The sequence below is a fragment of the Drosophila obscura genome, unplaced genomic scaffold (genome assembly GCF_018151105.1).
Source record: "Drosophila obscura isolate BZ-5 IFL unplaced genomic scaffold, ASM1815110v1 contig_179, whole genome shotgun sequence".
Taxonomy (NCBI): domain Eukaryota; kingdom Metazoa; phylum Arthropoda; class Insecta; order Diptera; family Drosophilidae; genus Drosophila; species Drosophila obscura.
The window spans coordinates 4004819-4031936 of NW_024542766.1; the positions used below are offsets into that span (position 1 = coordinate 4004819).

The 27118-nt window shown below is 38.6% G+C and overlaps 6 protein-coding genes across 7 annotated transcripts; all 6 read right to left on the minus strand.

Annotated features, from left to right (window-relative positions):
* Positions 1 to 10588: 10588 nt before the first annotated feature.
* On the minus strand, positions 10589 to 11324 carry LOC111074232 (maternal protein pumilio-like). Of its 2 annotated transcripts, XM_022366955.2 has the most exons (3): positions 11181 to 11324; positions 11068 to 11094; positions 10589 to 10988 (listed from the first exon to the last, which is right to left on the minus strand). In XM_022366955.2, exons 2-3 carry the CDS (start codon positions 11077 to 11079, stop codon positions 10707 to 10709), a joined length of 294 nt encoding a protein of 97 aa, XP_022222647.1. In that variant the 5' UTR covers positions 11080 to 11094; positions 11181 to 11324; the 3' UTR covers positions 10589 to 10706. The 2 variants fall into 2 exon arrangements, with proteins under 2 accessions (XP_022222647.1, XP_022222646.1); XM_022366954.2 differs by having other exon boundaries at positions 11068 to 11323.
* A 1159-nt stretch (positions 11325 to 12483) lies between these two features.
* On the minus strand, positions 12484 to 12878 carry LOC111074242 (holotricin-3-like). Its single transcript, XM_022366967.2, has 2 exons — positions 12766 to 12878; positions 12484 to 12690 (listed from the first exon to the last, which is right to left on the minus strand). The coding sequence occupies exons 1-2, from the start codon at positions 12775 to 12777 to the stop codon at positions 12484 to 12486; spliced, it is 219 nt and encodes a 72-aa protein (XP_022222659.1). The 5' UTR covers positions 12778 to 12878.
* Positions 12879 to 13587: 709 nt separating this feature from the next.
* On the minus strand, positions 13588 to 14413 carry LOC111074231 (glycine-rich protein DOT1-like). The gene is made up of 2 exons (XM_022366953.2): positions 14321 to 14413; positions 13588 to 14241 (listed from the first exon to the last, which is right to left on the minus strand). The coding sequence occupies exons 1-2, from the start codon at positions 14330 to 14332 to the stop codon at positions 13705 to 13707; spliced, it is 549 nt and encodes a 182-aa protein (XP_022222645.2). The 5' UTR covers positions 14333 to 14413; the 3' UTR covers positions 13588 to 13704.
* A 1993-nt stretch (positions 14414 to 16406) lies between these two features.
* Positions 16407 to 16932, minus strand: LOC111074218 (mesenchyme-specific cell surface glycoprotein). The gene is made up of 2 exons (XM_022366938.2): positions 16853 to 16932; positions 16407 to 16760 (listed from the first exon to the last, which is right to left on the minus strand). Exons 1-2 carry the CDS (start codon positions 16862 to 16864, stop codon positions 16455 to 16457), a joined length of 318 nt encoding a protein of 105 aa, XP_022222630.2. The 5' UTR covers positions 16865 to 16932; the 3' UTR covers positions 16407 to 16454.
* A 1383-nt stretch (positions 16933 to 18315) lies between these two features.
* Positions 18316 to 18943, minus strand: LOC111074224 (protein Turandot X-like). Its single transcript, XM_022366946.2, has 2 exons — positions 18852 to 18943; positions 18316 to 18795 (listed from the first exon to the last, which is right to left on the minus strand). The coding sequence occupies exons 1-2, from the start codon at positions 18872 to 18874 to the stop codon at positions 18348 to 18350; spliced, it is 471 nt and encodes a 156-aa protein (XP_022222638.2). The 5' UTR covers positions 18875 to 18943; the 3' UTR covers positions 18316 to 18347.
* Positions 18944 to 21231: 2288 nt separating this feature from the next.
* Positions 21232 to 22970, minus strand: LOC111074219 (E3 ubiquitin-protein ligase KCMF1). The gene has a single exon (XM_022366939.2). The coding sequence runs from the start codon at positions 22964 to 22966 to the stop codon at positions 21437 to 21439; it is 1530 nt and encodes a 509-aa protein (XP_022222631.2). The 5' UTR covers positions 22967 to 22970; the 3' UTR covers positions 21232 to 21436.
* Positions 22971 to 27118: the final 4148 nt, after the last annotated feature.

Genomic DNA, 27118 nt, shown 5'->3' on the forward strand with positions numbered 1-27118 from the left:
CAAACCAAAATTGGAACAGAAAATGCATTTTATTTTTATGTGATTTTTTTTTGTTTGCATAAATTTCCTTTTTATTTATAATTATTTTGTATTTTTAATTATGTGACGGTCGTCGTCGTCGTCGTCGTCGCCTGTTAAATGTCATTAAATGTGAAAAATTTTCACCCTGGCTACGAATCGCAGGCCACTACTTCAGCTGCGCGCTGCCTAAACCACTCACTCAACGCCCCATCGTTCAACATCGTCAGCGTCGTCGTCGTCATTCTGTGCATCATTCAGCGCCAGCCAAGCGTTGACAAACACTAACAAGGCGCAAATATTATGCCCACATTTCCAGGCTTTCAATTTAATTTACCTCAAAAACATACACATACTTCCTACCCATTTACGATTATATACTATACCGCCAAGCACTTGTGCTCCCACCCTTTCTGGGCGTAGTATCTGTGCGCTGGCATTTTATGCTCGGCTTATTTGGGCACTCGACGGAGTGCAAAAATACACGTAAAGCGCAGAATTTGTCACTTAACTCATTCGAAAAGGCAACGTTTTGTGGGTATGAGCTGCTATGTATAAGAAATGCTACCGAAAAGCTGCCTTGGTACTTAAGTAATTTTGTAGTTAAGATTATGCTGCTAAAGCCCCTGCCCTCCCCTGAACACACAGCCGAATATACTCGCAATGGCAATCGGTTTTCAGTTTCATAGATCTTAGTATTTTTTTAATCCTTTTTTATCACCAAAGCTCTTCACAGAAAAATATACGGAAAGCGGAGTCATATACATTTACATCTATCTTCTATCTATTTATTTTGTATCTACATATTTTCTATATATTTATCTTCTTTCCATCTATCTTCTATCTATCTTCCATGTATCTATTTTTCATCTCTTCTTTTTCACAGACCAATGCCAAGATAATTCCCTTACCTTAATTTTAGTCACATCAAAGCCTATGTATTCTATTTTCTATCTATCTATTTTTATCTACATATTTTCTATATATTTATTTTCCATGTATCTATTTTTCATCTCTTCTGTTGCATATCTTTTTCTTAGACCTATTTGGAATAGGTAGGAAAAGATAACTCTTTTACCTCAGTATTTTTTATTCCTGTTTGATCACCAGAGTTCTTAACAGAAAAATATAACTATTTTATTTTATATATATTCTATCTTCTGTCTATATATTTTCTATATATTTATATTCTTTTCATCTTCTATCTATCTATTTTATATCTATATATTTTCTATATATTTATCTTCTTTCCATCATTCTGCTATCCATCTTCCATGTATCTATTTTCCATCCCTTCTGTTGCATATCTTTTTCTCAGATAATTCCCTTACCTTAATGTTTAGTCCCATCAAAGCCCTTTGCTTTTGCTTTTGCCACACAATTCCCTCAAAGTAAAAGAATTAAGACCCAAGAATAAATATAAATCATTTTAAAATTAAAAACTTTAGTTATTACTTCACTTGTGTTTACATTTTCTCAGCGCCAAAGGAAAATTGCAGTTCCAGAGTCGAGTTGAGTCGCCTTAAACCTCCCACCACACCCCAACCCACCCCATCCAGCGATCGCATATTTTGTGGCCTACAAGTGCGACTTACAAGTGCTCTGGGGAGGGGCAGAGTCAGTGGCAGAGGCAGGTCTTGCGCAGTCTTAAAGAATTTTTAATTGCTTTAAAAACAAGTTGAATGCTGTTTTATTTATATTGGTGGCCAGAGTGGTAGATTGGATGGGGGGGGGTTGGGGGGTTGGCAGGGTGGGTGGCGATGCCATAGACAAATTCCATTAAACTTTTGGCTCCTAAACTGTGTCAAAGTTTTTGGTCCCGGGGAGTAGGCGCTTCCGTGGTCCGCTGGCTAAGGATAATTCACTGGAGAATGAGAGACGAAGAGACTGAGACTCTGAGACTCAGAAGCTCTCTCGCTCTCTCTCTCTTTCGCTCTCTCTCTGCTTGCTGGGTAAAAACTTTTTGCGCAAAGTAAACTCAACTCAACTCTGAATGAAATGAAAATGCCACAGAGGCAGTGTCCAATAGGGTATAAAAAGTAAGAGCAAGGAAGCGGGGAAGAGGTGGCTAGGTGATGGGAATGGGGGGGAGGGGGTTGGCACTGACTGTGGCTGGGATTCTTGGTGAGCAATCAATTTCTGTTGACGTTGACAACAAGGCAAAAGTCCGGCTAAAGTTAAGGCCAAAAAAACGAGAGAGAGAGACGGCAGACGCAACCCAAAGGAGAGCCACACACAGAGTGAGTGAGTGAGAGTGAGAGAGAGAGCGAGACAGAGGGGAGGCAACAAATCAAAGTCGATGCCGAGAAGAGAGATGCTTCTTAAGACGCCTGTCGAATTGTTCGGGGTGTCAGCGTGTTACGCCCCACACACAGATACCCAACCAACCACCCACCCACCGACCCCTAGCTATATCTCAATCTTAAGTCTGATGCTGCTGTTGCTGTTGCTGCTGCTGCTGCGGTTGAAGTGTATTTAAAAGTTTGATTAGTTTTTAATGTTTGTGGTGGGGCAAGTTTTTTTTCCAACATCATCGTCATTTCTGTTTTTACTTTTAGCCCCTCACCCAGCACTCCCCAACACTCAGTAATTTTTACAAAGTTTTCCATTCGATTCGTTTAAATAAATACGCCTTCAATATATTTATGCAAAAATCGATTTAATTAACTGAAAAATAATTGCATAAAATAACAATTTTCGAAATTGTAATAAAAAATATCTAGTCTAGACTACGCCACCGAAATGTGCTGTGCGTCCATCAAATTATGCAAATGCCGAATTAATTTTAGAGCCAAGCAAAAATGCCAATAATTTCACATATTTGTTGCCTCAGTTGCCATTTACATGCCACATTAAAATTTCCCCTAAATCTTTGTAAATTATATTAGTAAGAGGCGCCTCTTATTTTATTAACATAACATGGCATAGATCTATGACATTTCTGGACTTTTGTTATTCTTTTAATGAAACTTTAAATTCATTGGAAATATTCAAGAATTTTTCAAGAATTTATTGAGCGTCTTTTTTCATTTTAATTTTACCAATTTTCCATGGAAATTTGTATTGACTTTCGAAACATAATTATATTTACATTCTACTGTAAAGTGTGGGATTTATACATTAGTATTTCCCAAACGTAAATTTATAAAATTTAATTTTTGTAATTTATTTGTATTTAAAAATCATGATTTTCGTGGGAAAATTAAGCTCCCGAGAAAGGCACACAAATTGCAACACAAAAATCAGCTAAATCTTTAATTTTTCATGTTCTTAAAGAGACACAATTTCCACTGCCTCACAGGAAACTCAAATTACTTACAGGATACTAAACAATATACTTTTGGCTGTCAGCAGATGATTATTAAACATATTTTAATCATTAATTGCAAGTTAACGAAAAGAAAAAGTCCTCCTTCCGGCAGCCATAAAAAGTTACTTACGGTTTGGGCCTATTTTTTTTTTTTTTTTTTTTTTCGTCTTTTTGGGTCTGCCAGCAAATGCAGCAATAAATTATGAATATGAATGTCAAGGTAGAGGTGTCTACGTGTGTGGCAGCCAACAGAGACAGACCCTGCCTTTCCTGCCTGCCTTTCCAGCCTCTTTCCCTGGGGTCCAATAATGTTAAGAGGGCCAGAGGACCACAGGAGGGTTAATAGAAACACTCTGTCTACCTCTCTGTCCGTGAAAGTTATAAACATTTATGGCAGCTACTTAAAAATGTCAGGGCGAAAAAATTATGATAATGATACGTGACATCTGAAAGCAATAACAATTTAGTTAGCACACACTTTTTGATTACTCCTCCCCCCCAGTTCCCAGTCCCTTCTCATCGAGTCCCAGCACCCATCATCCCAGCAGCAGCAGCAGCCCTACTTTCGTCCTGTTTCTGGTTTCCTGGTTGCTGTTTCGTTTATTATTTATGATTTTTGGTCTACATAAAATTGAAAAATTGCCTAAGAAAGTACACACACACACACACATATGCATATACAAAATGTAAGGAAAAATTCTGCCATAAGTGTAATAACAATAATCATAAAGCACGGCCAATGGCAGCGGCAATAACAGAAATATGTTTAAAAGTGGAACGAAGAACACAGCTTAAGCAAAGGGAATACCCTGTAAGAATTAGTTTTAAATAGTGATATTTAATGCATATGTATCAGAAATTTTAGGAAACGTTCTCCCATAATTCCTGGATCTGGCTCGAAGATATCCATCTACAAATCTCATGTTCTGAACGCTTACTGAAAATGGAACAGTAAAAATAAATACAACCACACATATTTAAATTAAGTATTCGGGATTTAAATTCAAGCATAGTAAAATATAAAAAAAATCACTTTTATTTAAAGAAATATTTTTTTAAAATAGTTTTAAGTTATAAATATATTTGCTATAAATTTAAAATGTTGTTTTTTTGTGTGTTTGTATTTAAATTGAATATGGGACTTTAAACTGACTATAGAACACTTTAAAATAAATAAAAAATATAAACTTGTGGCAAAAATATTTGATTTAAATGTGAAAAATATAATTATATATTTTTTATATATTTATTTTAAATAAGAAACATATTTAACTGAATTATTTAAATATTAATGTAAGTCACGTACTTTTCTTATTTCCACTCTCGAGTCTAATATATTGTACAATACAATAAATAAAAAATATTAGCTTGTTGGAAAAATATTTAATTTATATGTAAAAAATATAAATATATTTATTTTAAATAAGAAACATATTTCAATGAATTATTTACATATTAATGTAAATAACTTACTTTTTATAATTTCCACTCTCGAGTCTAATCTATTGTACATTTTAAAATCCAAGTGTAAATACTACAATGTCAGTGCTTTTTTCTCTGAGTGTGTATATACGCTTACAATATTCTTTTGGCATAAAAACTAATTGGAGTTCTGCTTTCTTTTTCCAGTGAATGATTTCTTTATAAAAAATACTTTTGGGTAAGTGACATAATTTTTTTGTTCCTCCCACAAATTGCATTGTTACGAAATTAACCGCTACCAAAAAAATGTGTGTGTGTTTGTGTGTGTGGTGAGGGTAGGGGGGTAGAAAAAACTGTTCTAGAATCCGGGCGCTGCTCCTCAGAGAGCAAGCGGCAGGCAACCAGAGGGCAGCAACAACAACAGCAGCAACAGCAAAGCACACATCCGGTGTGTCAACTGAATAATTCGTTGCATGCACAAAAGGCATGCACTCACATCCGGTTTCCTGTCATTCTTTTTTTGTTGTTTTTTTTCTGTTGCCTGACAGACACAGAAGCAGAGGCAAAGGCACAGTCACAGGCACAGGCACAGCCAGCGGCAGAGTCACAGGCGGAGGCGGATACAGAAAGGGGCAAGGCAAGCAAAACCTCTGGCAGCAGAGTGGCCAGCGCCGGGGCCCATGCAATTTATGTCTATGTTGCTGCTGCTGCTGTTGCTGTTGCAATTGTCTTTATGGCGTGTTTGGTATTTGTTGCAACTTTTGTTTTGAATTCCTGTGGCCTTGTCGCACGGCTGCATGAGCTTGCAGTTAAATTTATGTTGCAACACACATACAGGGTTACAGGGGCACAGGCGTAACTCTTAAAGAACAATGAAATAAAAAAAAAAAAAACAAAATGGGTTGCATATAACTAGGGCTGTGGATGTGTGTGTGTGTGTGTTTGTGTGCCATGGTGTGCCATGGGGGCAACTTTGGCTCATAGGTCGCGTGGGAGGTCCTACTGCAAAAGCAGCGTATAATCCACTGATTGCTCCCAAGGTTCAGCTTTCAACAATGAAGGACAACACACACACACACTCACACTCACACATCCTGGTACATCCTCTGAAAGAGCAGTGAAAGAGAATGGCCAGACGAAAGCAACAAAAAAAACAAACAGTTAAGGGCAGAAGTGACGTGAAGAGAGGAGCAGAGGAACGTTACCATAGCTATAGAGCTGTCGGGTCAACGGATGTGCTGCTGCATGTGGGATCTCCTTTTGGCGTATCAGCGAGCGGGTACATTCACTCTCCCAGAACCAGATTTACTCCGAAGAGTAGTGCCTGCAAAATGGCTTTTGCATCGCTTTTAGTTAGAGTGTTTCATCTTCGATTTGTTCACAACCAAACAAAAAGTTTCATTTTGGGCACCGCTCTCTGCCCTCTGCACATCTCCAGCCCATTGGATCCCGTATCCTTTGTGTGTTGTCCGCTGCAATGCCGCGACGACGACGACGGCGACGGCGACGGCGACGACGTGACATCGCACCTGGCCTGGAAAGCCCGGTTGAGGCTTGAACTTTCCCATAGCCAAAGTTCCCATCGGATTGGGTTGGGTTGTCCCTAGCCAGCATTAATTTTGCATATGAATACGAGGACTATGGACAACTGGATTTGTCCTTGTTGCTGCCACTGTCGCTCCTGCTGCTGCTCCTGCTGCCGCTCCTGCTGTAATGCTGATTCCGCTGCTGCTGCTCTGCTGCTTCTCCGGCGTACGAGCATTCGCGTCATGTTTATTGCATGCAATAAATTTCACCAAAAAAAAAAAAGGGGAAGAAGAAAAATAAAATAAAATGAAGTGAAACCATCTCGGTAAGCCCCCGTCCCGTGTGTCAGCCTGGAGTGTAACAAGGCTCTTTAGGTGCTTCTCTAATGCAAAAGGCTGTTTGGGGGAGGGGACTGGGGGAGGGACGGCTAGGGTGCTCGATTTTCACATTAATTTCCCTTTTGAAGCCTCAGCTCTACGCTCAATTAGCTGTCGCTGTCGGCTCATTAGCAACACGAGAGCGCGAACCCCACTGAAGCCAGGGACAGGACACGCTGAGAGCGTTTGCCAGCTGTTTATACGCAAATCCTGTAAAGGAAAATCACACAAAAGCAACACAAAAACAAAAAACAAAAAAAAAAGGTTTTCAATTTTCCATTTCCCCATTGCCCCGTCGACATTTCCATGGGTAAATGGGATGTTGTTGTGGGGCCCGGCCCGTCTGTGTGTGGTCAGTGGATTTGTGCCAAAAGGTGGTAGTAGCTGAGGGATGGAGTGGCAGAGAACCTTTTTGGTTTTGGCGTCGAGTTTTAAAAGAAACAAAAATATGGAAAGAATCAACGGTTTTTGGGTTCAAACTTGCTCGAGAGATTAACGGTCAATTTGTGCCGTTTCTTTGCCGGTTCGATGTGTGATCGAACACGATTTTTTTTTTTTTTAATTTTCTTGTCTTACTGAAATAAATATAATATACATATAATATAAATATAATAATAAAATATGTATTCCCTAAGGAAAATTCGAAATTATAACTTGAGTTTTATTGTTGAGCAAAAAATATAGCTAACAAAATAATGATTCTTTTTTTTTAGCTGTAAAGTATAACTCAAAATATTCATTATGAGTCAATAAAAATTAAAAATGAAATTAAAATTTAAATTTAAAAATTTAAAATGAATTAAAAATTAAAATTAAATTAAAAATTTAAAATTAAATTATTGTAAAATATTTTAAATAAAACACAGTCCCTGGTCTCAGTGCTTCGAACTTGTTCGTTCGCTTCGATGTTGTTCATTTGTTTCGAACCTGTTCGTTCGTTTCGAACTTGTTCATTCGATTCGAACCTGTTCGTTTGTTTCAAACCTGCGCCAAACATTCCATTCATGTGGCTTCCCTGTAACAAACTCAAACAAAACTCGAATACTTACGGCTCTTATGGTTTCCAGTTTCCCCCTTCCCAAAGGTCTATAATTTTGTGCACAGTTTTAGCTGTTTTATTCCCTTACCAAAATGTATACAAAATGTATCTCTTAATTACGCCGCATATACACACATTCCGCGCAAATTCAAATGAAAGCTAAATCCCATTCTGCGCAAAAGTATGCAAACATTTTTTTTTGTGGTTTTCTAAATCATTTTCCATTTTCCCGCCCCCCGTGTTGCTGCTGTTGGGGTTCATTAGACAGCAAGGGAGTAAATCAAGCAGTGTTGCCAGCGTAGCAGAAAAATTAAGTACACACACACACACACACACACATCGTACACCACCTGATGAAGGGGTAAAAATAAAGTTGCAAACGTTGCATTTTGTTGCTTTTGGATCTCTCTCGTTGGGCTCCATTTTGGGGCTGCATTTAAGTAAAATGAATTGCTTGCAATTTATTTTTGTTGCTTATCATATAAATTGCACTCGCCTGCAAGTCATTATTTGGCACATTTGCGCTCAATGACTGCACATTGTTTCTGCTACTCCTGCGATCCTCCAGTCTCCAGTCTCAGCAGCCAGTCCCAGTCCCAGTCCCAGCCCCAGCCCAGAGCAGTGTTAAATAGGAGTGACGAACCGGAAGTTTACAGATACAAACAGCGTAGCACACTCTCCAGTTGGCCTTTTGCGCTTGACTGCATCTTTGACCCCCCATCCCCCTTCACACAAAGGAGCAGGCACTGTGGTCAGCCTGCCACTAGACTGGTTGTGGTGGCCTACCTGCTCCCTGTAAATGTCACTTGAGAGCACTCAGAGAATTGCATTTCCGGTTAATTTTGTGATATCTTGAGCTTCAATAAATTGTGAAAATTGCTTGAAAGAATGGAAAACCAAATGAGGATAATCGCTAATGAAAATATGGAAAAGACTCTTGCCTGAAAAATGAGCTAACTCTGAGAAAAAAACATATTTCGGGGGCAGAGTTGTATTTAGTTCCATTTAGGTATTATTCAAGATTTTACATATTAAATATAAAATATAAAAAAATAAATATTAAGTGTAAATATGAAGTTTTAAAGTTATTATTAAAGATATTTACATATTAAATATAAAATATAAAAAATAAATAAATATTAAATAGAAATATGAAGTTTTAAAGTTATTATTCAAGATTTTACATATTAAATGTAAAATATAATAAAATAAATATTTAATAGAAATATGAAGTTTTTTATTAGATATTATTAAAGACTTTACATATTAAATATAAAAAAAAAATATATAAATATTAAATAGAAATATGAAGTTTTTAAGTTATTATTAAAGATTTAACATATCAAATATAAAATATAAAAAAAATATTATTTTATTATATATTATTATTATTACACATATAAAGTTTTAAAGTTGTTTTTGAACAATTATCAAACATATTTGCAAATAATTTCACCCTCAATTGTCCTGCCACATGCAAGTTTCGTTTATTTTTGGGGTAAACAAATTTCGGAGCAGCAATTTTGGGAGGGGGGACAAACCAATCTGAAATACCTGACAAACGGCACGGCCAACCTTTCTCTTTCTCCCTCTCTCCCTCTCTCTCTCTCTGGCAAAACAGAACAGAAAGAATACGAAAAAAATGTACCCCAGCAAAAGAGCCAACAACTGGGTGTAGAAATATTTTACAAATGCAATAGCAATTAAGTTGTCCGATTATTGGGTCAGATAGGAGTCTGCCAAACACAAAAACAAAGAAGAATTGGGCAATCACATAAGCTTAAAATATATATATGTATAGGGGGTAAAATGTATAGAAATATATTTAAAATTAAGTGCTTTTTGGAACTGGGTATAGGGCAATCGATGCGCTGTAGGCAATTGATCGTTCTACACGGGTAAATGTGCATTGCTCCATTTATTTTATGTGTGTAACTCCACTCCAGTAGATTCCACATATATGAAATAAAATGTTCATCTTGGTTTTTGTTTATATTTATTTTTGTCTACATAAATTCTGGACTATAACCAACTCTAATCAGGTTTTTTGTTTGTTATAGCATTTAGCGTGTGCCTAAATGTAAATCAATTAACGATAATATCTTGAAGAAACTTGAATAATTTTTTTGTGGGTTATTGAAAACATGTTTTGAGCTTTAAAGAATAAAATTTATGCCTGGAACAAGTTTATTTCGCTTCTTAGACGTCATATGTTTGTTTCCACACAAAAATAATCGCTGATATGCCCCCTTTTTTTTTTTGGATGATTCGTTCTTCAAGGGTAACTAACCATAAAACTGTGACCCCCAAAAAAAACCAACCCATTTTTCTAGTTTATTATGAAATCTCGAGCAGTATATAAGCAAGACATAAGGCCCCATGCCCAGGCACAACCAAACAAACTTCTGTACTCTGTGCTCTGTGGCTTAGCAAAAAAAAAAAAAAAAATAAAATGAATTTCAAGTGCTGCTGCGTAAGTTGCCCCCAACACAGTCACAGCAATTATATTAAGTTAATCTCATAGTTTTGACCTATGCTTACGCGTGCCCCCTAGCTGCTGTTACTATCGCTGCTGCTGGCTGGAGTCTCGGCGCGGCCCAGCACCACCCCAGCACAGCCCACCACAACGCCACTGCCACCGTGCACGCCTTGGTGCGCCGGCCAGCCCCCACCGCCGCCGGGAGCCGTCAACTAGAGATTGAGAGGTTCCAAGCAACCAACCAGCAGACCACATACCGGAACCCAAACCCAAACCCAGACAATCTTTTACCATCGTAATTATTTCGTGCCATTTGCTGAAACAATTAAACTCACATAATGTCTACAAATAATTTCTCGTTTTGCTGCTGCTGCTGCTCCTCCTCCTTGGATCGCTGCCTGCTTATGTTATGGTTAAGGAAACTTCAGTAATTGGTATTGTGGGAGATTTTATTGCCTGGGAATTGAACTTTTAGCTGGTGCCAGAACCACACAGAAATGATGGCGAAACGGGCAGAGAGAGCTCATGACAGATTCAACCTCCGTATGGACCAAAGAAATACGGTCCCGGCTGCTGCTGCTGCTGCTGCTGTTGTGGCTGTTGGTGCTGCAGTTGATCCAAGCCGGCGGCAAAAGATGGCCCATAGCCATAGCCAAAGCCACCGCTAAAGTAGTCCTGCGTCTGGGGCTGCTGTTGCTGCTGCTGGCCATAGGATACCTGGGGTCCCTGGTGTCCATAGGGATTGCCACCGAGCATGCCACCGTCACCGAAATACTGTGCCGCAGTCAATGACAAGGCACCAAATATGATCGATAGCTATAAAAAAATACACACAAAATAGTAAACATTTATTGAAGAAAATTCTAAAGATTTTCTATGTCCGATTTTAACTTACAAAATATTTCATGATGTTTGATGTTTCCTGCGAGAAATACTAATGAGAAATGTTGGACTTGTTTTTGGTACGCGAACTATTTAAATGAATAATTGGTGTATGAACATTGTTACCTGGCTGCGGCAGGGATTCACCAGCAGCAGCTGCCACTGAAAAACAGATGGCCCCTAGGACCATATAATTTAATCTATTCAGGTACCTAGCTCAGCCATAAAGTTCCCTTAGCCGTGGAATAACCAATCCCTATGCAAATTCGATTTTGATGACTTTATGTTACTCTTAAGTCGTTTATTCGGTTTTCATTTGTGCTGTTGAGTGTTACGAATTCTTTCAGCAGCGCCTGCCGTTCCCTTCCCAAAATCCAAAATTCAGAACCAGCGTCTTTTTTTTTGTGACCGTTGACTGCTGTTAGTGATACCCGTAAGGCGGAGAATTTATGCAATATGAAAGATAAACAGTGGCTTCCCTTATTGTGGCCCTAATACGGATCGGCAGCGTTGCACAGTGGTCGATTTTTCGAATCTGGCTGGCCATAAATAATAACTCCAAAAATAATGAGTAACATATTTTTTTAAAATATTTTTTTGCTTTGAAATAAATATTTCAGCGGAATATCTAAATACATTTTTAATTTATTTTTTAATTATAAAATTAAAAAAAATTTAGTTAAAAAAATATTTTAAATTTAAATTATGTATATATTTTTTTTGTATCATTTATTATTGGGTAACATTAGGGTAACAGTAGATGGAAGATGTATATGTGTATATGTATATGTATGTCATATATAATACCATATCCAGAACGAATTTCTTTAAATCTTGAAATTATTCCTCGCTTAAGTCTTCTGCTCTTTAATTTATTTTACTGTGTCTGATATTTAGAATTGTGCATTTACTTTTATTTAATTAACTCCTTGTGGTAGTTGTGTTTTTTTCCCCGAAAATACATGTGTACAGAAGGAGAGAGAGAGAGCGAAATAGGCAGACCCAAGCCTGTCTATTCCTGCTCTGGCATTTTTGTTGTTGTAATGTTTGGCCTCCGAGCAGCGCAGTTTCTCTTGATCTTCATTTCATCAACGAGAGGGCTTCTCTGCTACATTTTGCCTTATAGACTGTGGGATACCGTTTAATACCCTTTAATTTATGTTATCTAGACTCAGTTTTAGCCATTGTCATTTACCTAATTAAGGCTGAACGCTGCGGTAAAACCAGTCGTAAGGATAGAAATTTTCATCCATTTAAGGGTAGAGGATCAATTTAGTATTTAATTAAATTTAATCAATTCAAATTAAATCAAAGCAAAGACGAAATATTTATATCTTCAAATGTATTAAACTTTTTATTTATGTAGTTCTCATGGGGGGTGTAAGAAATTAATCTGTAGGAAATACATTGAGGGATCTAGTGATGTTATCTAGTGATGGTGATGATGATGATGTCCTTGTCCGCCTCCACCATGATTTCCTCCCTTGCCATGTCCGTGATGAGAGCCGCCACCGCCGTAATTATGTCCTCCGCCCTTGCCATGACCACCATGTCCTCCGCCATATCCTGGTCGATAACCGCCAGCAGGTTGTGGCAAGGCCATAGCAGTGGCAAGCAGAGCGAATAAAATTAATAACTATGAAAGAAATGCGTAAATTTAAATGAGTTTTTATTGTTAACAGACAATTCTCTGTCTTTAGATCTCACTCACCAGACACTTCATATCGATGGCTGATACTTTGCAAATGATATCCCTGCAGCAACTACATGGAACTTTATAGCGGAAAATGAGTGGGCTCAAGCCGTTACCTGGCTTACCTTTGCCCTACCTGTGGATATACCCCTGAAAGTCCACTCAGTCCCACAGTCCCATTGTCCTCTTTGTTACTGCTTTTCTTTGAAGGTAATGTTCTGTTTTCAAGCGAATACCAAATTGTAAACTAAACAAAAAGTGTGGAAAAACCTGCAGCAATTTTTGAAGTGCATGCAAATTATTCGGGACTGAATTCAATAACATCGCGATCATCATTTGATTGAAAGCCAGCCATGAAAACTAATTATAGTTTCCTGGTACCTAGACAGAGCGAAAATAATAATTACGATACATATATTACGGGTATACGAGTGCAGTCCATTCCCTCTGCTGGAGTCACCAAGACTTTTATTTCGTTTAACGCTTCGAATGATTTTTGATGAAATCTGCAGCGAACTTACTTTATTTATAATCCGAAAAATCGTTAACAATCTTCAATTCTCTGAATGGCACAGCAATAAACTCAGCTCCTAGACCATTTGTGCGGTAATAAAATATTTTAAATGAATTTCTGTATAAATATGAAAGCTATTATTTGGGTTGGCCTTTGGCTTTTGCCTCTTAGTATTATTCCTGTCAAATGTAAGGCACTTATGGCTGCTGATTTTAAAAATAAATAGGAAGCATGAAAAAGAAACAATTAACAAAAAACAATTCATAGCCCCGGAATGATGTGTCGTAGTGCAAATCGCAGTGAGAAACATTTTTGGATTATATTAATATTTTATATATTTAATTTTATATATATTAATTGATTTAAAATAGTTTTGTTTGAAATGGCAAATGTTTGGTATTCAGTAAGGAACATATAAAAATGTGGATTAATCCTGGTTCAATCTAGTATCTATGATGGTGATTATGGCTATGCCCGCCATGCCCACCAAAGCCGCCTTGTGATCCGTTTCCATAGCCTGTATGTGCCCCAATGCCTCCTGCTTGTCCACCAAAGCCTCCTGCTTGTCCACCAAAGCCTCCTCCTTGTCCACCAAAGCCTCCCGCTTGTCCACCAAAGCCTCCCGCTTGTCCACCAAAGCCTCCTCCTTGTCCACCAAAGCCTCCTACTTGCCCACCGTAGCCTCCTCCTTGTCCACCAAAGCCTCCCGCTTGTCCATGATGTCCAGTACCAGATCCATATCCGGTATGTCCACCATGGCGTCTTGAATTATTGCCAAAGCCTCCATGCTCGCCAAATCCACCATGGCCAGCACCAGGCCCAAATGATCCTTTTCCGCCGTATCCGCTTTGTACAGGACCAGATCCATAGCCGCCTTGTGCACCATAGCTGCCATTACCCTGTCCATAGCCGCCATCGTAGCCTGCGCCGGATCTATGGGGCATGGCCAGAGCAACGCCCATCAAAGCGAATATTAAAATCTACATTTAAATTGAGAAATTTCCAAATTATTCTCTGTCCAAACCCCCGCTAAAAACGTATCCACAGCTCTCGACTTACCAATGGTTTCATTTTGGATGATATTTCGCGAATGAAATCGCTTTTGCAACGAATTCAAACTTTATACCGGAGCACAGCTGTTTGAGTGTGTCGACTGAAAAATACCCATTAATCGGAAATTAATTTTTTTAATCATTATATTGTAGAGTGTATTGTAATGTTCGTACAATCGAAAGCAAATGCCCCGAAATTCCCTCGAATACCCATTAAAATGTTGATAATACGAGGCAGACACAGACACCAAAGATCACCAAATTTTGATCCCTTCTTTGGGTTTTTCCCTACATACGCGTACAAGTTGACAAACAAAAAATAAACAAAATAATTAAATTGGACATCAAAGAAGCCATACCGACTGGCTATGACGCCTCTCACTTGCAATAAATCCATTCAAATTTTTTATAGAATAAAGAATGAGTGACTTGGCAGTTCAGGATTATTTATATATTAATCGTTGGCGCATTGTTATTTGATTTTTAATAACATTTTATATTAATCCTTAACCATCGAACCATTTTTCTTTCATTCTTCTAGTAAATTTTCTTCGCTCGAATACTGTTCATGGCTATGTTCTAAATAATAACCGTACCAGTGTGGTTTTTTTCCAAAAAAGTTTGGTGCCGCAAGAGCCAGTGGTCGCCAAACAGCATACGAATAATACCTGCTGAAGAAAATATTTTCTTAATACTTTAGGTTTGTTCTGCGATTTGTTCTCTGTACTCACCAATAATTTCATTTCGAGTCTGTCGATGCAAGTCTGTCGATGGAGGTGCTAAATGCTTCCCTATTTATACGCCTCAATATATACCCAATGATGATCTTAAGATTAACCTTTGAGCCTTGCTTAGATTGGTGTCCACAGAAAAACAATTGATCTGAGATTCACAGAAAACAAAATTCACTGAACTCACATTTAATGCTGATCTGCTGTTATCAATTCTTCTCTGAATAATCTCGAGAAATTGGCAAGTGAATCCAAGACATCATCTCTGCATTTTCTATAGATGATATTTCTTGCCGGATAATTGTAATTATTGTTTTGGTTTTCGCTGCTTCCATTTCGGTGGTAGGCAGAAAAAAAGACACCAGATTATGCTACTCAAGACCAGTCTACAACCCACCACAGAGTCCTCAAGGGACGTATCAACAATACAATATTGTTTGATCTCACTGATCGTAGACCCTGGAATAATGGAGAAGGATATTTTAGAGTCTTTATTTATTTTATTTTAATTTAATTTTTTTTATTTAGTTTTTTATATTTTTTTTTTATTTTATTTATTTATTCAGTCTTTATTTGACTCAATCGCATTGAAACAAAACGTATTGTAATGTGCAATAAATTCATCTTCTACTTTTAAAACTTATTATCCAAATTTTTGTATTTAAATAAATTCCAAATGTTGTTCAATGTTGATAAAAATGTTTGGTCCCTAATTTCTGGCATCGTAAAAACAAGGTAAAATTTGTATGTGCAATTATGCTCCCTTATTAACATTCATGTCTTAGTTTCTCTCTCTCTCTCTCAATGGTTTGTTGCTTATCAAATTCCTGTTTTGTATTATCTAATTATTGCTTGTCTTATGGCTAGTTCAGACGGAGCTTAGGTTTTCTTTGGCATTGGATACATGTGTTGGCATAATTTGACAAAGGTCTCTAACAGAGACCTCCAATCAGACTGATTTCTTTGAACATTACTTGGTGCATTTTTTGTAGTGTCCATAAAAAATAAACATAAAAAAATATATACATATATATTCATCGTATATATACGATGAATCACTGATTGATGAAGGGGCCTGCGGGACGATTTTATAGCTGCAAGTATTCTGCATAATTGTCAAGCAGGAAATTGCCAGTACATAGTAGGGGAACGTTTTGACCCTCAGAAAACTGCATTGAGTGTGAACACCTGTTCGAACCTGTTCGAACCTGCTCGAGCAGCAGCACGTTCGAGTTGCGCTCACGAAGATCAGACGAGCAGCAAACATGTTCGGGCTTGCTTCGGGCTCGATTCGTGTGGTGTTCGAATCGAGGTCTCTCTTCTCTCTCTCGCTTAGCACCCGTAATAATTTGAATTATTGTATTTCTTAGTGTGGTTTTTTGTTGTATTTTATTAATCAATAATCAATGTTTAGTAGCGTCCGCCATGTCCGCCCTGGTTGTGTCCCTGGCCATGTCCGCCCTGGCTGAATCCAGAATCGCCATGTCCCTGACCACCCTGCTGGCCGAATCCTTGCTGGCCATGTCCACCCTGGCCGAATCCTTGCTGGCCATGTCCACCCTGCTGGCCGAATCCTTCCTGGCCACGTCCACCCTGCTGGCCATGTCCTCCCTGCTGGCCGAATCCTTGCTGGCCACGTCCTCCCTGCTGGCCATGTCCACCCTGCTGGCCGTATCCGGCGGCGAAGACAGCCACGATCAAGGCGAAGAAAACAATCTAAACGTAGACAAAAAGAAGATCCTTTAACAATGGCACACACAAACTCCTCAAAAATCTGTCACGAAATTTAGCTTGAGGCAGGCACTTACGAAGAATTTCATGGTGCTTGGTGATTTGTTTGCTTGGACTTTCGATCAAGTTCTAACTGATTGATCGGACGGCGACGAGGCTTATATAGCAAGCGTTCGAACATAACAAAATAATTTAAAAAACAAAAACAACAAAAATTAAAAAAAAAAAAACAAAATGTGTTTTGCATATTATACGAACAGATTTAATGCCTATTCATTTGCTATCACTGCTATACGAAGACGACCCCAAAGGCTGATTCGTTTCGGTTTAGATTATTTTGCCGTGATGAAATGACTTTTTTTAATGACAAAGATTGGACCCTTGGGGTGACCTGTCATTTCGGTTGTTCATTTTCAATTAAAAACAAAATAATAAAATCTGAAATATGATAAGAACAATGTACCTATATACATACATTCATATAAATATAAGTATGTAGGTATTCTGGCATCTTTTTCAATTAAAAATTTTAATTTTCATATTTTTATATTTTATATTTTTATTTTCATATTTTTATACTTATAAAATAAAATTCTAAATTCTCTTTATCAATTCTAATAAAATAAAAAAACGTTCATACTATACATATGTATGAGTATGAGTACAAGTATTATTATAATAATTATATAAATGTATTTATGAATGGCTTATTTTTTTTTTGTGATTTTTATAGCATAATTTTTGGTAATTTTGTGCTCTGGGGCCTCCATAATTTTTGTGATTTGTATAGCATTTTTTTTGGCAGTGTCTGCAATTCAGAGTAACAGTGTGTGCATAAAGTTTTCGACAAAATAAAACCCCAAAAGATGCTCTCTCTCTTCATGTGAGAACTTGCTTTAGATTCTGCCGCTATGTCGCTATGATCTGTTCGAATTGGATATCCAAAGAATACTTCTATGTGTGGTGTGGAATTTTAGTTTAATCTAATTAGTTTTAGTTTAATTTTTTAGTTGCATTATACGATTTGTTTTTTACTAAGAGTTTTTATTTATCAAGTGGTTAAATGTGTAAAAGAATTAATTATTAGCAGTAATATTTTCGTTCGAGCTCGAAGAAGTTCTGGAACGAGCATGTTCGAGCATGAGTTTTGCAATTGTGTGTGTCGATCGAGCAAATGATCTCGTTACCCAAGGGGGGGGCGATCGACTTGATCTTCGTTTTCTTATCAGCAATTTACTTTCTTTTTTTATGTTCTATTTACATTACATTTCTTGTGTATTTTCCATAATCTGCTTTTTGTTGGTGTTCTGTGATTGCTCTCCTTAGGTATTTATTATTATTTGAATTTTAAATTTATTTACTATAAAAAAAAAATTTTTTTAAATATAAAAATCTATAAATACTTTTCATCTGAATAAAACGCTTTCATCTGAATAAAACGCCATAATCTGCTTTTTGTTGGTGTTTTGTGATTGCTGTTCATTGCTCTCTTTAGGTATTTATTATTATTTGAATTTTAGATTTATTTAATATAAAAAAAAATTTAAAAATATAAAAATCTATAAATACTTTTCATCTGAATAAAACGCTGAAAAGAAGACAAAAAACAAATCCAAAAATGGTGATGCCACGATTTACGTAAATGCCCTTTGCAGAGGAGGAACTTCGATGGGTTTGAACGACTCGCGCCAGTTCCACAACACCCTCCACTATATACTTGGCCACAATGGGTCCAATGGTACCCTCTCGCGTGGCTTCACCCTCCGCCAAGACGCCCGTTTTGATGGCCTCAGTGTATCGCTTGCGTAGCTCCTCAGCGCGTAGTCGTTCCTCGGAGTTTAAGCCGATTTGATCTTGGTAGGCATCATAGAACTGTGCCATCTCACGTAGATTTCGTTCCTTTGTGGCGCGATTAACGTCCGGATTTGTGTAGATTGCCAGCAAATGGCGACCAGTGGTGCCGTATGTGTCCTCCTCATCCCCTCGAGTGCCGTAACAGACCAGCACGATCAGCAGGCAGCTGTAACGACAGACGGTATACGAGTAGTCCGAGGTTTATTTATTCACTGATGTTACCTCCAGCGTATCAAATGGCCCATGGCTCTGATTTAACAGTCTCTCGACTTGCGATCCGTAGTAAACTGATCTTTTCCCAGGGAGGAATCATTGCTTTATAGCGATGGTCTGAGTGGCATTGCCTATAGATATAGGTATACGGGTATTGTTGGACTGATAAGCCAGGTCTGTGCGCATTATATTCTTTACTGAAGATTGCATTGAAATTAACATAATAATAAAATTAAAAATTAAATAAAAATAAAAGTTCAATGCTCTCTTTGATATTAATAACTATGTACATGCGTTTATCGCTGTTTTACTTTTATTTTACTTAAATTGGTAGATTTTTATGTTTTATATATCCGCGATTTCAAAGTCGTTATCTTTCACGACCACTTACATAGTTGCACGACTTCATGGGAGTCGCCCGATGGAGGAGGAAGGAAAGGAAAAAGTATCATTTACTCTACAGAAAATCTTCTTCTCTTAAGTTCTCACTCAGCAATAATTTGACTTCGGTTGATCGTTCAATAATGCAAGAAAATTAAGACAAAATACACGAGATCAGAGAATGGAACAGATATCACCAGATCATTATATTATTTATTATTATTTGTTTATTTATTATCTAAGGTTCAAGGTACTTAATGTGAATTTCGTTTTATGGTTTATTTCGGGGAATTTTCTGGTTGCCTCTTTTTTATTTCTATTTTATTTTAGAATTTTTTAATTATTTATTTTGGCCTTTTCTGTGTAGTCTATTCTGGGCATGAGACAATCGATGGCTTTCTACAAATTAAATCAACGTCTATGGACGCACTTCCACGCTTTTAAAATCCCACTATCTTGTAGTCAGGACAGACTTTATATTTTCAAGCATTTTTCACTACAATTTCCATAACCCCTTCTCCTTTCATTTCTTACATTTTATTAAACCTTTGTATAGCATCCAAAATTTTTGTTTTGTTTTTTTTTTAATTAAATCTTTGCCCCAAGCATCTCTTACATATTTTTTTTGCACTAGTTTTCTCTTTTTTGATACGGCTTTGACGTTGGGTAAAACATATTTTAATTATTTCATGGCTATGGGCGATTATTTGGAATTAGTTAGTTGTTGCTGCCAGAAGATTGAAGGAAAGAATGGAAGAAAATCCAAACAGAAGAGATCCACATAGATGGGGAAACACCTCAAGTGGCGTACAAATAGGATTCATCTGCAATTAAGACAATACTTAATACTTAAATGAGCTATACGCCATTTTCATTCCATTTTCATTTCCAACAAGTACGCGAAATCCATTTATTTCAATATTTTATGCATTCATCTAATGCTTCAAAGCAAAACAAGACAGGGAAGGGGAGCGGGCCAGCGGACAGCGGGCAATGGACAAGAAAACAACAAATTGCAAAACATTAAAAACGGTAAGCTTTCGCTGCTGGCTGCCGGAAAATCCGACTCCGCAACAAAGCTCTGTCGAGCAGCGCATCTTCCAACGTTTTAAGTGGCAATGGTTTTAATTAGTTCGCAGTCGCGTTCTTGCCTCAGCCTCAGCCTCAGCATCCGCCACTTGGCATTGCCATCAGAAGATTTATGCAAACGCATCAGCTGCTGTGGGAAATTATTCGAGGGGACCGGGGGAGCAGCTTATACAGTTTTCCCCACAAACATTATGACCGTGGATTTAGCCAATCAAAATGGTTGAAATTGCAGCTAGCAAACGGACACGACGCTTCATCAATCTGCTTAAGCTCTGAGCAACCACAGAACTGTTCGAGGACTGCTCTTAGGTTAAATTAACTTCAAATTCATTAGACCAGTTCGGGTATTAAAAAACAAGACAGAGACTTAATCTGTATTACGGTATAAGTTCTGTACGAATTCAAATGATTTAAATTAGTGGAAAAAATCCAATTGCTAAAATATAAATCTTTATCGGCTTAGCCTGCAGTTCTTGTTAGCATTGATTTAAAAAAGGGGGACCTTAGACTTTAATTATATTTAAAATATTTTTTAAATTAAAATTTTAAAGTAATAAATAGAGACTAAACATAAAAAAGAATCTTTAACACTAAAAACTAAATTAACAATAAATAAATAATAATAAAAACAAAAAGGTACACAAATATGTATTTAAAAAAAAATAAACAGCAACTACAAATAAAAAACTAAAAAAAGAATACAAAAACTTTTATTAACAATTTACAGAATAAAAAAAAAATACAATTTGTATTTATACTTGTTTAAATTTTAAATATTATAAAAACTAAAAATTTTTTTTTTATTTATTTATTTAAAAAAATTTATTTTATTTGTATTTGAACACGTTTAAATTTTTTAATTCAAAAATTTAAAAACTTAAGATAAAGTATAGAATCAGTAAATTTTTTTGTTTTGAAGAAAATTTGTCTTGTTGGTTTTTATTCTGAGCAAGAGTCCATGTTTCTTACAATTACAAAAATCATCCAAATACTTTATATAGACCGAAAAAAAATATTAACTTAAATTTTACAATAAATTTCCAATATTTTGTGCAAAGGGGAACTCAGAAATCTAAAACAAAAAGCAACAGCAAAAGTCAAACTATCTGTAGGTGAGGGGGCACTCAATCCACAGCCTCCACATTCTTCATCTCATCCACTTGGGTTTCGTCAGTGGTGGCGCCCATCAGTTGAATGAACTGCTTTATGGCCGTGCCATTACCGTTATCAGTCTGAGAGGCAGACCAGGCCTGAGTCCAGGGCAGGGCCATCAATGACATTATCTTGGATATCTTGGGTTCTGAAACCGTTCCAGTTTTCAGGGTCTGTAGAGCTGTGCCATTTTCCAGTGGCTGTAGAGCTGTGTCACTTTCCAGGGTCTGTAGATTTTCCATTGGCTGTGTATTCTTTCCAGTTTCCAGTGGCTGCCCTGCCTTGGATCGATTGGGTGCGACGGTTTCGATTGACTCTCTTTCGAACGGCTTCAAGTCCAGTGTATCTGCGATTGGGTCACTCTCCGGCAGCTCCAATTGCTCCGCGCACATCATCGAGAGGAGTATTTGTTCGGTGAAGATTGCCTGTCTATGCCGCACCTTTCTAGCCTCTGCAGACATCTTCCATTGCTTTTGTTCGGCAGCCATCCATTTTGATAGTAGAAAACGATCTGTTTTGGTGCGGCGTTCTTTCTTCTCTCTGCGTTTCTCTGGCTGTCGATCCACCAGAGTGATGGGCGGCGTGTTGGGTGTCGAACTGGCCCTTCCAGTTGCGTTCAAAGTCAATGTGTTATCATGACCCATCATCATGCTGTCAATCTCGTCATCGGTATAAAGACTGCGTAGATTATTCATAAGGTCGTGGCTTATCTGCACATTGGACAGATCGGGCAGTGTGTCCGTAGCGAATTGTCCGGTGTTAACCATTTGGGCGTAGGCAGCAGCATTCTGTTGCTGGTAGTGATGATGCAGATGACCGCGAGACCGGCGGTGTCGCGAGTCTGGGATAGCTTCTTGCGGCAGCCTTTGCAGCTGTGGCGTGTGCGGCTCCAGGAAATTTGCATAGTCAATGTGACTGGTCAGTAGATGACGTGATAGATTCTGCATTGTCATCAGGGAGGCGCCCGGCAGGCAGGCACACATGGGACACACCACATAGCTATCGTCCTCGCTATGCAGCCCGTACACATGATTGATGAGGCCCTTGGCCGTGTGGCCCATCACCTTGCAGTACGGACAGGTGTAGCAGTTGCACAAATGCAATTGTTCGACAGCACCGCCGGCGCTCAGTAGCTCTGGCACTGGTTGCGGCTGCAACAGGATCAGCTGCATGGGATGTTCCATCAGATGGTGTTCGGTTTGGACGCATTGATCGTAGCACTCGCCGCACAGATCGTAGTTGGAGCAACGCAGGCAGCGATATCTGCGGCCGGGGAACTCGTGTCGCTGGCATCCATCGCACATGACATGTCGATGCCCCATTGTGGCCACATCGCCCTGTGGCATTGTGTCTATGTCTATCGTTTGTGCAGCAGTCACCAGATATCCAGTTGGTATATATTTTATATTTACTTTGCTGTATGCGAAAGCATTAAATATTTGTCGAAATACTAGGCAGAACGGTTTTGAATTTCTATTAAAACGGCAACGAGCGACTGACATCCAATGTAAGGCTACTCGGTTATGGGAATTTTTTCATTTGATTTTATATGTGAAAAAATCAAGGGAAAATTATTCTCCTACACAGCAGCTTAGCAGCTAAAATTATTCTCTCACACAGCAGCTGAACAGTTAAAATTACTCTCTCAAACAGCAGCTTAGCAGCTAAAATTACTCTCTCACACAGCAGCTTAGCAGCTAAAATTACTCTCTCACACAGCAGCTTAGCAGTTAAAATTACTCTCTCACACAGCAGCTTAGCAGTTCAAAATTACTCTCTCACACAGAAGCTTAGCAGTTACAATTACTCTCTCACCACAGCATTAAAAACTCTCTCACACAGCAGCCTAGCAGTTAAAATTACTCTCTCACACAGCAGTTAAAAGTACTCTCCCACACAGCAGCTTAGCAGTTAAAATTACTCTCTCACACAGCAGTTAAAATTACTCTCTCACAGAGCAGCCTAGCAGTTCAAAATTAGCTGATTGCTGGCATTTACTCAAGGAGCCTCTCACTTTATTTCTATTTATACCGCTTGCTCTATTACAGTGAGACTTTTAAATAAAAAAAAATTCTACGCTCTGCACATAAAATATGTCTGAATTTCCACATCAAATTTAATTACTTAAATACATAGAGTTACATATACCTCTAAGGCAACTCTAATTATAAATTAACAAATTTATTTCTAGCTTTTTCTTCAAACATCATTCATTTCTTGGCTTAACTTCATTGGAAAAGAGAAAGTTCAACATTTTTAATATATATTTTTATAGCAATTAAACCGTATGTTTGCCGTGTTAAATGAGTCCTTAACCCATTAAGACCTGAAGATAGAAAGAGAAAAAGGGAATTAAAATCTCTCAGATGAATCAAATATCTGAGCAAAAAGCTCAAAAGTGCAGTTTGAAAATGTGTTTATGAATTTCCATTAAATATTTCCCTTGCCACCAATGGGTTAAACCCTTTCGTATGCTCACATTTCCCGTTATTCCCGTTTCCAACTCTCTGTCTCTCTCTCTCTGCCACTCGGTCCCTCTGTCTTCCTGTCTATGGCTCTTGTTCTATTCAATTTCCCCCTTCCCTGACGCTCTCGTTGCGCGGCAATTGTAATGCCCGTCTTCCGGTTTGCTGCACCTCCCCTGGTTGTCCCTTTCCGGCCATCGTTTCTGGCCAACTATTCGTAGATATGGTAAGACCAGAGGCTACACCGCCGCTGCTGCTTCCCGTTTTCTGCATTGGTGTTGGTAATTATTTTATGGAGTGTTGCAGACGAGAACGTTAGCTACAGCTCCTCCTACATCTCCTCCTCCTGTGTGGGGTGTGGGTGTGTGTGTGGGGCAACTTATGTTTACCAAGTGCGAAAGTGGAAACGTGCTGCAAACATGAAGTTCTTGTGCCACCCACCCACACACTCACTCTCGGTGCCACACTGCTGCAGCATGTTGTACGCTTTATAATAGGATTTGAATACAATGGCATTGTAATGAAATGTGCAGCAAACGATGGCTATGGGTTCTGGCTGAGTGCAGTGAGAGTTTTGTGGTTGCCTCTTCTGGGAAGATGCTTCTGATGCTGCTTCTGATGCTGCTTCGGCATCCTTCTGTGTCCATTTGGCCAGAGTACAAGCCAAACAGCTGTTCCGCCTTTGTCCGTTTTGCCGTTTTGGCCGTGTAATTCCAGTTGGTAATTAAAAGTAAAGCAAAAGGCAAACAGCAGCAGCAACTGCAGCAGAAGCAGCAGCACACACACATTAAATGACCATTTTACACGTACGAGTATCCACGATGCTAATGCCCCGAGCCCACAGTCTTCCGAGTGCCTTAACATTGGTTTTTATTTGAGAACCGGGGCAACACTTTAGACTGGCTCTCCGACTGGCACTTAAAGTTCCCCATAATTGAATTAAAACCCCAATAATTAGGTATATCCACAAAATATATATTTTTGGCCCAGAACAAGCAGCTAGAGAGAGCGCAGCCTGCCAATCAATCAACGCCTGTCGGACCTTTTGCTGATTAATTTCTCAATTAAAAGTAATTGAAATTTTATTTTCATTAACCTTTCGCGGCCAATCCAATCCAATCCTCTTTGCCTTTGTGCTAATTAATGGAGCAGCAGGCTCTGAGCAGCAAAAATCTGAGAGTGAGAGAGAGCGAGAGACTCGCCCGCAAGCGATTTGCCCACGAAAATTACAGGGTAGGGCCATGCCATTGCTCATTAACCCATTGAGGGGAAGAGTTGGCTAGCTAATTGCGCTACCATTTTCCATTTTCCATTCTCACCCATTTGCTGTCAATGAAAATTCGTTCCATTTTCGTTTTTATTTATGTTAATTTTTCTTCTATTTTATTCTTTACTTTTTTTTCGCTGTACATAGAGAGTGGTGGGGCTCCGCTCAATTGCTTTTGTAATCAATCAAAGTCAAAAGCATAGGAGAAAGATATAGGAAGATCATCTGAATGGAGAATGGGGGGGTGGTGGTAATGCAGGCAACCCCTTTTTCAACCAAACGGAAACTGGATTGTCATGTGTGTGTGTGTGCTGCTGCTGGATGCTGGATGCTACTGCTGCCGATGCTCTTTGTTCGTATTTTGTGTTGGTGTTTGACGTGACACTTGAGCGACACTTGAAGCCCGATAATTGATATTGTGTGCCGGAGGCGGTGTAGATGACGTCGTGGGCGTGGCCATGCCGGTAGGTGACTGGGCCTGGGCTGGTGTCGGATGGCCCACCCGTAATTGCCGCTGACACATTTTGGCGGTTTAGTTGCGGGTTAGCCGGGGCGGAGAGGCTATAGTCATTGATAAATCTAAAAGGATTCCCTATCAATCACTTATACGAGTAGTGGCTGCGAATCAACTTAGTTTTGCTGAAGCATATGAATCGATGGAGAGCGAAAAAGAGTGTTTAAATTGCGCGTAAAAAAAAGGTGGAAAAAAAAAGAAAAGAAAAATGAGCGCTCGACTCGGTATGCACAAGCGAATGCGCCAAAAGAGAATGCGAGAGAATGCTGCAAAAAAAACAAAATGCATGTCGTGTGCATGATTAATTAGAGTTTCACTTAAGGGGAGTTTTTGTGTTTTGTGTTGGACTGCTGCCAAATTGAATGAGAAGAAAATCTATCCAAACCAACCTCTGTATTGTTTTCAGGTATAGAGTTTGCTCCCTTAAACAACCACATACTTAAAGTTCCTTAATCAAATAATTTGTTTAATATGTAGCATGTATTTTGGACACACCCACACACACTTAGTGTAAGCTGCAGTCTCCAGGGAGAGGCCAGCACATGGATGGTGGTCGTTGTCGTTGTCGTTCGTTGCCTCTCTGGGGAACCACACTCAAATGTCAGCAGAGAGATAATTGTTAACCATTAAGTGGCACCGCAAATCAAGTGCAGCAATTGGACTTGCAACTGGACTGCAATTCATTTGTGGCATGGATCATTAAAGGGTGCATGGGGTGTGTGGGGCGGCGGCGGAACTTTGCAGCAAAGACAAACCGCACGCAAAGTTGCCAACATGGCCAAAACAGACGTCACCTCGGAAGCCAAAACCATAGCCAGCCAGAATCCAAGAGCAGTCACTTTGCCCTCCCCCCCCACAACTGAAAGTTGGAGGAGCGTACAAAGAGTTATCCCCGTGCCCCCACAGAGCCCGCCATCAAGTAATGAATGAAATGGAAAATTGGGTGGGGGAAAAATGGAAAGGATTTCACGCTGCTTTTCAGATCCATTAAGCATTCAATGATAATAATAATAATAATGATGACGATGATGATGGCGCATTCATCACGGCATTAGAGTGCTTTGAACTTATAAACTTTGATAAGGTTAAAGATGCTGCTGCTGCTGTTGTGTGTCGGGAACTATTTCCCATTTCGCATTTTGGAATATTCAATGTACAGCAGAATTCTATCTCATCTGTCATTAGTGTCAGTGAGAAATTATGGCACCATGGCACATGCCACGCCCGCGCGCTCTCGCCAAATCCTTTTAATGTCAGTCATCTCAACCCTTCTCAAAACACACACAAAACGAAAATGTGTTAAGTCGATTCAGTTAATAAAATGTCAGACTGAGACACTGACATCTATTAAATCAGCCAGCGCATTAATATTCATTTATATAGCCAAATATACTCGTACATTGCTCCC

What these genes read in the sequence shown, in the direction of transcription:
- LOC111074224 (XM_022366946.2), bottom strand. Translation starts at nt 18,874, where the DNA reads ATGGGCCATTTGATACGCTGGAG. An exon ending in GGCCATTTGATACGCTGGAG is followed by an intron (nt 18,796 to 18,851) that starts GTAACATCAGTG and finishes CTGTCGTTACAG; the next exon opens with CTGCCTGCTGATCGTGCTGG.
- LOC111074219 (XM_022366939.2), bottom strand. Translation starts at nt 22,966, where the DNA reads ATGTCAGTCGCTCGTTGCCGTTTTAATAGAAATTCAAAACCGTTCTGC.